Below are 11,281 nucleotides of genomic sequence, written 5' to 3' on the forward strand. Positions count from 1 at the left end.
TTCTTTACAAAACTCTCTTAGATTATTTATAGATCTATATGATGTAATTCATGCCATCGACTCTTCTGTCTATACACAAATTCCCACTCTTAGGTGAGGAAAAACCTATATATTTTTTATTGTTAACCCCTTTAATATTATAGTCTTAGAATATCATTGTTTTTAAAATAATTATAGTATCATTAATACATTACCTTAAATCCCAAACCAAGGCAATCCTCTTCATATACAGATCCAACCAACCTTACATCCACATCTACATAATCACATCCTCAATCCTACATCAAGATCATTAACAAAGGCTGAAGAGAGGATGAGATCTAAGATGCCTTTCATGTAGCAAAACTTTCCCTCTCCCCTTGATCTTTTAGTATACCCAGTAATAACTTGAAACAAGCAAAGCTATTATACATTCAAATGTACATTCATACTACTTGGGTTCCTATTAAATGAAACTATGGAAGATGTAAAAGGGTCTTGACATAATAAAGAAGACACATTAGAAACTTGTTTCAAAATTAAATATCCTATAGCCAATTTCATGAGCAATGAATTCCATGACTCGTGCATATTCATGAAAATGTGACAAACTAGAGAGTAGGATATGCACCTTATGATCAACTTGAGGTTGTTAAGAATTCTTCTTTTCATATTGAACACATTGAAGTAAAGTCCATCAATGACTCCTCAATAACTCACCATGACCAATATTTTTTATGACACTATCGTCCTTGCCCTGGATCTTAAAGACATCAATCTTATCAATAGAACAAAAACATTCTATATCATTTAATAAACTTGAAAATGAGGAAGTTCATGTAAAATTTATGGTACTTTGAAATAACATGCCATAAAGGGGATCACAAGGATTAATTTAAACACATGTGCATTATGTATGAAATTTGAGGTTCTTCTTAGTCCAACAATGTCAAAAAAAATCAAAAGAAGTAAAAAACAAACATGAAGGAAAAAATGAAATCCAATACAATAAGGATGATATCCATGGACCAACATTGTTATTGATAAAGGTACAAAAAAGAAGAAGAAAGATTACCCATATAGCTACAAATTTAACACATACACAAAGGAAATTATTTGGACCATAATTAAATAATCAACAAACATTATTTTCTAGTCACACAATTACATATCTGGATTAGACTGTGAAATGAGGCAGGATACATAGAAATACTTCCTAATAATATTTATTTGGTCCATTGACTTTTCAAACTATTGTAGCTATAGTATAATCTAAGTGGAATACTTAGAGTAAAAATCATGAAGTAGGCAATTTTTTCAGCTCTGATATGAAACACAAGAAGGGAAACTAATCACAGTGAGACATGAAAGTAGGATGTGTAAGCATAAATCCCTAGGTCATGTAAGAGAGAATCAACAAAAAATGTAAAGCAAAAACACACACCTTACATAAAACATTTAGGCTGACTATATAATGTAGTCTACCACACACATGATCAACCAAAGTAAAATAATTAGGGCTTAAGACCATAAATGCTAAATTAACTACAAAAAACACGAACTCAAATAGAACACTTAACTAATTTTTGAGAAGGAAAATGATGTTAACAATACATGAAATGAATTTAGCATGTAACAATAATTTTAGGACTTGGTTTGGCAAGTGTTTCCACCTTTGCAAATTAATTGTGTTTCACTTGATTCAAATCCACACCTATGAACATGATCTTTATGCTTGTAGAATTAAATTGTCATGCAACCTTGAACCTAGACATGTATAAATCAATTATCATGAGTCATATTGATGGAATTATCTCACCTCAATATTTTAGTGCCCAAATCACAATAAGGATTGTTAATATTTAGAAGCATGTTTAGAGAATTTAACAAATCATGAAGGTTATGTTCTCCTTAATCACAACTTTAGGAATATTTAATAAACTTTTTTGAAACAAAGCTTAAAGATATCAAACAAAGAGTGTTAAACTTGTTTATTAATGTGATTATTTAGTTATGTTGGGATCTCATTATTGTTTTTGAATGATTTCTAAGATGGACAATTATAGTTGATGAAAAGAAAGGAGTTAAATGATGTCTATTTCAAATTTAAATTTTAGAAATCTAACATTGTGATTTATGATTATAAAAATGTCACACCTATAGATTTTATCCAAGACAATGCATGAATAATTTAATAAAAGTTGATATTTCTAAAAATATCAAAATATAATATTATTATTATCAATCAAATTCATATTGCAATATATCTATTATAAACTAATCATCACATTAAAGAAACTCTAGTACATAAATACAAACTATATTCAAACCTAAAACTTTCGGGCATGGCATGTATTTTTCACCTTCAAAATACTTAAAAAGCTATGAGCAAAAGGACTGAAACCCTAATTTCCCGTTATACGTCAAACTTGTGAAGCGTGGAATAGCAGGTAAGTCCCAGTATTTCTGCAAAGAATAGGGTTTACGAAAACAGATTATCGATCTTGGTATTTTAAAAAGTTCAGAAAGCTTCTCTGCTACTCGGTTATGATTTTGAAGCATTGATAACTTACTCGTTGTTGGCAATAGTGGAAGAATCATGGCGATGGGTATGATGAAGCCGATGAAGGCTGGTCTCGAGGAGTCTCAGGAGCAGCAGCATCGCATCAGAATCACTCTTTCTTCTAAGAATGTCAAGAATCTTGAGAAAGGTATGTGTTTCTTGTCTCGTCTATAAAAAAAGCATTTCTTTCAATTGCATTGCTAGGAGATCAAAACTAACAAGTGGTAGATTGAGTTATAAGGGGTTTAATGGCACCTGGTGAAGGTTTAAACATTAGATCTTAGGTTTTTTTGGTTTCTTTTTGCAGTATGTGGTGATCTTGTGAGGGGTGCTAAGGACAAGAGGCTGAAAGTCAAGGGGCCTGTCAGGATGCCTACAAAAGTGCTTCACATCACCACTAGGAAGTCACCTTGTGGAGAAGGTACTGGATTGTAGAGCTATTCCTTTGCATAGCTAGCTAAACCTGGTAATCAAGTCATTGGCATTGTTTTAATTTAAAGGAATAACTTTAAACCAACTCCTACTTCTTATCCGCCAAAATTTGGTCTTAACACATGCCACTTTAATGTAGAGGGCATGTCTCTTTAGTTTTGAATCTGGATAGTCTTTTTGATAAATGCCGCAGTTTATTCAATCTTGCGGCCATAATCGTATCCTTTTCAGTCAATAGCAATGTTCTGCTTTTTTAAACGGTGTTCGGTAATCTACATTTAGGGGTATGACAATAGTTAAGGTTACATCATTTCCAAGCTGACATTTGCATAAGGGCAGATAAAAGAATTATTGAAAGCCAACTTGTAGGATGCATCCAAGGAGTTGCACTGCCGTAGAGATAAAATGCCACTAGACAGAAGGCTTGCAAATGGTCACATAACATAGAGGCTTGCCTTCTGACCATCAGAGACCAATTAATGTAGGCTTTGTGCTAGTACTGATGCCACTTGATATCGAGGGTGCACTAGCAAGGAGGCAATTCTACATCCACCTTGACCGGTGCCCCTTTTTTATGATTATCCAATTACTGTTAAACAAACTTCACATTGGATGTTTATAAGGTCACGAACAATGCTCACAAAATTGGACGTCTCTTAACTGCATTTGTTAAGGTTATGGATAATGTTCAGTATTATGTGAGGCAGGATTTGGGAATCGGAAGATGGGGTATGGTAAATTGTGCTCTGTGATGTATTTTTTTAAATGAATCATATTAACATAAACTTCTGGGACATGAGACAGGTGTCGTTTTTATCTAAGTTACCAGAGTTCGCCCCTGGACCCCCCCGACCAGCCCAGGTTTGGACTGGTCCATGGTTTGGGTCCGGTTCGCTGGGTGGCCCGGGCAGGGTTCAATTTTTTTACCTGGTGGTTCGAGATGCTTGGAATCCAGTTCGAACCTGGGCGGACCATGCCAAAAACTGGCGAACCAAGTTCGAACTGCATGAATTCTGGGCCCCGCCAATGGCAAAAAAGTGATTTTTTGCAAAATTTAATAAGCTTTTTGCGTTCATCCAAAGAACCAAGAATCAGTGCACCTATGTTTAGCCACCATACATATTTTGTATTGATAAAAACCTAAGTTACCGGTTTGAATTCAGTTCCAAGTTTGAAGTTCGAGAACCGGTTTGCAAGTTCGTCAAAATTTTGGAAAGGGGTTTGGGTTTGTTAGTACAAAAACATGTAGAATTATATATATATATATATATATATATGTATATATATGTATGTATATATATATATATATATATATGTATATATATGTATGTATATATATAGATAGATATGTATATATATACATACACACACACACACACATATATAGGAAGCATGAGTTAAAATTATATTGTAGCATATTAGCATAAACGCATTTAAACAACAAAAACACCATAAACTTGTAATCATAGTGATCATACCATCATATAGTTCAAGTAACAAGTTCAATATCAAAGATTCAAAACTTTAAAAATAAATCATAGCATTAAGTTCAAGTATTATTAACAAGCTTTTAGGGTTATGAATAATTTTCAACATTATGCGAGGCAGGATTTGGGAATTGGAAGATGGGGTATGGTAGATTGTGCTCTGTGATTATTATTTTTAAATGAATCATATTAACGCAAACTTCTGGGACATGCACATCTATATCAACTATATTCAATTTTGCAAAAAAAACACATTTTTGCCATCGGCAGGGCCCAGAATGCACACGGTTCTAACTTGGTTTGCCAGTTTTCGGCATGGTCTGCTCGGGTTGGAACTGGATTCCAAGCAGTTCGAAACAGCAGGGAAAATATCGAACCCTGCCCGGACCATCCAGCGAATTGGAACCAAACCACGGACCAGTTCAAACCTGGGCTGGTCTGGGGGATCCAGGGGCAAACCCTGGCAACTTAAACAAAAACGACACCTGTTTCATGCCCAGAAGTTTATGTTAATATGATTCATTTAAAACAATACATCACAGAGTACAATCTACCATACCCATCTTTCAATTTCCAAATTCTGCCTCACATAATGCTGAACTTAATCCATAACCCTAAAAGGTTGTTAATAACTACTTGAACTTGATGTTATGATTTATTTTTAATGTTTTGAATTTTTGGTGTTGAACTCGTTACTTGAACTATATGATGATATGATCACTATGATTACAAGTTTATGTTGTTTTTGTTGTTTAAATGTGTTTATGGCTATGCTACTATGCCACATTCTAATTTCAACTCATGCTATATATACATATATATGTATGTATGTATATAATTTTTACATATTTTTGTACTTACAAACCCAAACCCCTTTCCAAAACTTGCAAACCATTACTCGAACTTCGAACTTGGAACCAAATTCGAACCAGTAACTTAGGTTTTTATCAATACAAAGTATGTATGGTGGCTAAGCATAGGTGCACTGATTCTTGGCTCTTTGGATGAGTTATTGTTTGCAGCTTTTCTCATATGGATGTGCAAATTAGGTTCTGAGCTATTGTTTGGGTGAGCTATTTTCAATTTTGCAGGGAGTATTCAAGGTACAATATTTTTTTGTTCACTTCATTTCTTTAGGGTCTTAGGGGCCTAATGGTTCCGAGACATGAATTCAGACAGACATTCATTTTCAGTTCAGGCAGTGGGTGCTTCTAGGATTTTTTAATTTTATGTATGTATATATTTATATGTATATAATTTTTACATGTTTTTGTACTAACGAACCCAAACCCCTTTCCAAAAATTGCGAACCAGTACTCAAACTTTGAACTTGGAACCAAATTTGAACCAGTAACTTAGGTTTTTATCAATGCAAAGTACGTATGGTGGCTAAACATATGTGCACTGATTCTTGGTTCTTTGGATGAGCTATTGTTTGCAACTTTACTCATATGGATGTGCAAATTAGGTTTTGAGCTATTGTTTGGGTAAGCTATTTTCAATTTTGCAGGGAGTATTTAAGGTACTATATTTTTTTGTTCACTTCATTTCTTTAGGGTCTTAGGGGCCTGATGGTTCCGAGACATGAATTCAGACACATGGACATTCAGTTTCAGCTCAGACAGTGGGTGCTTCTAGGATTTTTTTAATTTTAAGCAAACTGCTGGTAAGGTAGCACAAAATGTTTAGAGTAAAAATAAACTCATGTTTGTTTTAACTCCAACATAGTCTGGATTCCGATTGATTGCAGTACATTGCGTTTTGAGTTAGGAATGCCAGGGTGGATGGTGAAAATAAAAAATGTATTAAGTATTTGTACCAGTAGCAATTCAAAACCTGTCTCTTTGTCAGTTTTGCTGTAACCTGTATCGGGGTGTAATCTTAATTTTTAAGGTCAAGAAGCATAATATAATAAAGAATGAGCCTTGAGATTGCTTGATCAAAGCCTTTTTGGCATAGAAAGAGGATTCAATAATTATCTATATATCTACATTCTGCTTTTCTATATCAACTACATAAATCATATTGATACAAAACAAAAATTCACAGTAGGGGTCATAAAATTTAGTGCCTTTTCATCTAAGGTCTCTGTCCTCTAGTAATTGCATCTCTTCAAAACCATTCTAGTTGATCATGACCTTTTCTGTGAGTTCTTTAAAAGGCCACCAAAAATGTTGACGGTTATGATAACATGTTAGTCCTTGGGTAGATTTTTTTATTGCTAGACATCATCGGGGCTATCTAAAAATCAAGTCTCTTGGATTTGTCTTATTATTGTTGGCCGGTGAGGGACAAATCTGCATTTCATGGACAAGTTTACGAAGTGTTTTGGTTAGAATTGACACTGACTATGTTTATGGTTTTGAAGAGATTCACTTACCAGAAGGAGACCTTTAGATGAAAACTCTTAGGTGCTACCAAACATTTTTCATCATCTTCTTCCAAGTCTTCACACGTATGGTGCTTGTAAGGACTGCAAGGAAGGCTTATGTTATACCTCTTAATTAAGCTGTAATGAAGTCTGAGCACACTTTTGACTAGTTTACTTGGTATCTACTTCTGGAACTAACTTTTTCAATTATTTCTTGCTTTTCCGTGAGGAACATGATATTTGACAAATTCTCCATGGCTATGAGTGATCCATAGAAGTTTTGACACTTTTATCAGTGTTTCAATGCTCTTCCTGTTTGTCTTGGTGAAGTCATTAAACTTATGACTCAAGAATAATACCATTTGTAATTTTGTAATTATGTACTGGGGATTACTGGTGTTGTTTAGATAGTTTGAAGTTATATTATCTGTTAAACAATTTTTTTTGGGACCAATGTAGCACTGAAAGCTTGAAACCTTTGTTCGTCACTATGAGGTTTTTTCTTTTATTTTTCTTTACACACGCACACACGCACTTGTAGCTTTACTGTAACTATTCATTTTCTTAGCATTTTTTGCTGTAGTTTAATATCGTCAAGTTTAAGTCTGTTTATTTTGTATTAATATTGGATTAAATGAATTGTTCTTAGGGACCAACACATGGGATCGATTTGAATTGCGTGTTCACAAGAGAATAATAGATCTCGTTAGCTCGTCTGAAGTTGTGAAGCAGATAACTTCAATCACCATTGAACCTGGAGTTGAGGTTGAAGTTACAATTGCAGACGGATAAGCCACATGGTTGTTCTCTGCTTCCTACTGTCTTGGAAGTAAATGGATTATTTTACATTAGCATTGAGAGATTCAAAATGCAAAATTGGTCACCAAATTTTGATAGTTAGTTCAGTCTTGTAACAATGATTATATTTTGTGTTGATGTTATCTCTTAATTTCTGTTTATCTCTGATAAAAATAGTAGCCACACAATTAGTTTCTGCTTCCTACTGTCTTTGAAGTAATAAATTATTTTACATTAGTATTGAGTCTCAAAATGCAAAATCAGTGTTCAATTTTTGACAGTTTTTCTTGTAACAATCATTATATGCTGTGTTGATGGTATCTCTTAATTCCTGATAGCAATATCACAATTTGACTTTCTGTGGAAAAATATCTCCTGCTTTTCTTAATTCCTGTTTATCTGTAATGAAAATAGCAGCTGCTTTGCATTTTTTGCGTCTGCTAAAAGGCTTTCTTATGAACATTATATGTTAGTTCTTTCTTGTAACGGTTGATTATATGCTGTGTTGATGCTATCTCTTAATTCCTGTTTATCTGTTATGAAAATATTAGCTGCTCTGCATTTTTGTGTCTGCTAAAGGCCTTCTTAGGCACATTATATGGTATTTTAGTTATTTCGTTTCATGCCCTTCATGATTCTCGACTGTCAAAATGAACTGTGTTCCGATGGATTTTGCAATCTTTTTATTTTTACCACTGCAGGTAGGGCAAAGCCTTACTCTTTGTGGAGATCAGTTGCAACTGATCAATTGTTCTACTAAGAAATCAATACCTTGTTTTTATGGAACATCGTGCAACTCAATAGTGGGTCATTAGCATCTAGTTGGAACAATTTATACATAAAAAGCCGTTGGATGAAAAGTAAAATTCATGTTACCATAACAGATGCATGGCACACGGTGGTTACTCATGGTAAACGTTTACAATGTCAATCTATCTAGTTGTAGCGATTAAATGAAAATTGCAAGTATTTGATTGTTAAGAGCACATATAGATGACATTACAAATTACTAAATGATCATATAAGCTGCAGGGCCATAGTAAGAATTGTAGCGATTGAATGATATTTGAGAGTGTTTGATTGTTAAGAGCACATATAGATGATATTACAAATTACTAAATGATCATGTAAGCTGCAGGGCCATAGTAAAGTTAATCAAATGGACGTAATTTTGTTAACACCTCACAGAGCAAGTGCAGATCCTGTACTGTGCAACAATGTGATGAATAAATTACATGGCAGTAGTATTAGTTGTTCAACTCAATGTTGAAAGGTTTATTACAGCAACATAAAAGGAGTGCAAATCCTGAAAGCATGTGCTATTCTACAATATGAGTTGTGTGGTATACTGAAATTAGTAATGTCGCCGAGAGCTTTATGATGGTCTTTGAATTTTTGGTTATAACAAAAAATGCAATATGTTAAACCAACACGCATAACAGGCACCTCCAACTACTTTGTTACCCTTTGCATTAGAGTGTTATGTTTTTGTTTGAATAAGAGGTCTGTTTGGCTAGGCTGCTGCTGGGTACATGCTATTGCCCATTATCTGAGAGTAAAAAGCTACACCATGAGAACACCAAAAAATTTTTGTAGCACGCAATCAATGTATGCGACCTTTATAAACATTTGGCTATTAAATGCCTTTTCTTAGTTTCATATGTACTTCAAAAGATTTTACTTCAATTAACTTTTGTATGCAGTTAATGTCGTAAACAAATGAAGTGAACAGTTTGTAAACGCACATTGTATTTATCACCAAGTTTGACGAGGAGCCTTATCCATAGATTAAAAAAAATTATGATGTCAGTGTCTGCTACCATTGGCAATTTCTGCCGTGCTCTTTTGATGTTAATTCTGTTGCTTCTGCCCAAAAATCCCTCTTTTTAGTCATAACAATTCTCAAGCTCTTGAAGTCAAGAAAGCTTGGAACTTTTTTTTGCCTTTTTAAAGTGTGGGCTTGTGTTTCTACCCTAGCGATGGGCTCTGATAAAGCATAAAATTCTATTTTATTAATGCTTCTAGGAAATAACTTGAAATTATAATTGTTCAAAATGATAGGGAAAAGAGTTGTTCAGCTTGGGTATTAAACAAAGGATTTAAAGCATGATGGGCAGAAAACACTAAGTGCGAAGTCTGACAAATCCAAACACCTGGGAGGATTTTTGCGGGTTTCGTGTCTTCTCAATCAATTGAATTCATCATTTTCAATCGTCTCCAATCATGGTTATTTTCTTGATGAGATGGCGTGGTAAAATAAAATGTTATTAGAAAGAATGGTTAAGATTTGAAAACCCTCTGATGTTTTTCATCAGACAAAGTAAGCTAATTTGGTTGGTAGATATTGGAAAATTGCTATGACTTTTAAAAATAAAAATAAAAATAAAAATAAAAACAAATACTTACTGTTGTTTCTTCATACTTGATTTGGAAAATGATTCTGATATGAATTCACTTCAGATCAGATGTATGATTCTTCTGAAATAAATATATTAACTCTTGGTAAGATATGATTCTTAATCTGTGACTTCCATTCAAACATGTATATCACAGTACGTGCTGAGATATGTATTGCTGACGACTTAGGAAGAGACTGATATTACTAAATGTATATTGTTACGCAGACGGGGACAGAGCTAACAGCATTTAATTGTATTGATGCTTTTCCAAACTATGTTCGCACGGTTTATATATGAACTAAAGGGTCTTTCCACGTAGGGGCATGACCCTGCGGGTATTTAGTTTGTCTTAATCAATAACCCCCATCATAATCGGGTCCTTTATATGCATCGACCTTAACACAAATTCAGGGCTAATAACAATCGAACATCATCAGATTATAATATGTTTAGTAAGTTTGGATTATATATGTAACCTTTGTCATTATAATTCATAGCATAAACATTAAAGCTCCCTCTTAGTGAAGAAGGATTGATGCATCTCAATCATCTCAAATGCTGATCTTCATTTGTGTGATTTTCAACATTCATATTCTTACAATAAATCATATCCTAGAAGAATTTGAGTTATATGATTTTTGACACATTTTGGGACAAAACTAAGTGTAGTCTATCAAATAACAATTTTGATCTTAGGGACAATGCATTAGTCTACTATATAACAGTTACCACGATCTCCAACATATTTTGGGATATCAACTTAAGGTTGTCCATTGTGATACGTTGATTATCATGACCTTCAACACATTCCATGACAACAATTTAATATAGCCTGTCATGATAGTAGATCAAGAACTCAAGAACACAATCTCAGTATCATGATTTCTAGCACATTCAAGGACGACAACTTAATGTAGTCTATTGTAGTATGTGTTGACATTCCGAGACAACTTAATGAAGTCTATCATGATAATTGGTCAAACTATTGTTAAGATTGTCACGTTACAATAGTGACCTCACAAATATATCAATTGAAAGATTGTCACCATTCATGACATAAAATTCACATATGCAACACTATAACTCTTTCAGCATTCAAAATATAAATGAATATATATTAAATTAAAAACATGACTGAGACTCAGGAATTACTCTAAAGTACTCAACTTTCAACTTTGCAAGAGGTTTAGTAAATATATTAACATTTTGTTCTTCAATATTGATATATACCAACTTGATGACATTCCTCTCT

At 33.6% G+C, this 11,281-nt stretch overlaps 1 protein-coding gene across 3 annotated transcripts; it reads left to right on the top strand.

The window, feature by feature from the left end:
- The first annotated feature begins 2,273 nt into the window (after positions 1-2,273).
- Positions 2,274-7,910, top strand: LOC149572327 (small ribosomal subunit protein uS10-like). Of its 3 annotated transcripts, XM_089813530.1 has the most exons (5): positions 2,274-2,429; positions 2,569-2,690; positions 2,850-2,963; positions 7,482-7,672; positions 7,858-7,910. In XM_089813530.1, the coding sequence occupies exons 2-4, from the start codon at positions 2,579-2,581 to the stop codon at positions 7,622-7,624; spliced, it is 369 nt and encodes a 122-aa protein (XP_089669656.1). In that variant the 5' UTR covers positions 2,274-2,429; positions 2,569-2,578; the 3' UTR covers positions 7,625-7,672; positions 7,858-7,910. The 3 variants fall into 3 exon arrangements, with proteins under 3 accessions (XP_089669656.1, XP_089669654.1, XP_089669655.1); XM_089813528.1 differs by having other exon boundaries at positions 7,482-7,867; XM_089813529.1 differs by lacking the exon at positions 2,274-2,429 and having other exon boundaries at positions 2,436-2,690; positions 7,482-7,867.
- The last annotated feature ends 3,371 nt before the right edge of the window (positions 7,911-11,281 follow it).

The sequence above is a fragment of the Cupressus sempervirens genome, chromosome 2 (assembly GCF_028749045.1).
Source record: "Cupressus sempervirens isolate cs-2001-9-10 chromosome 2, ASM2874904v1, whole genome shotgun sequence".
NCBI classification, from domain to species: Eukaryota; Viridiplantae; Streptophyta; class Pinopsida; order Cupressales; family Cupressaceae; genus Cupressus; species Cupressus sempervirens.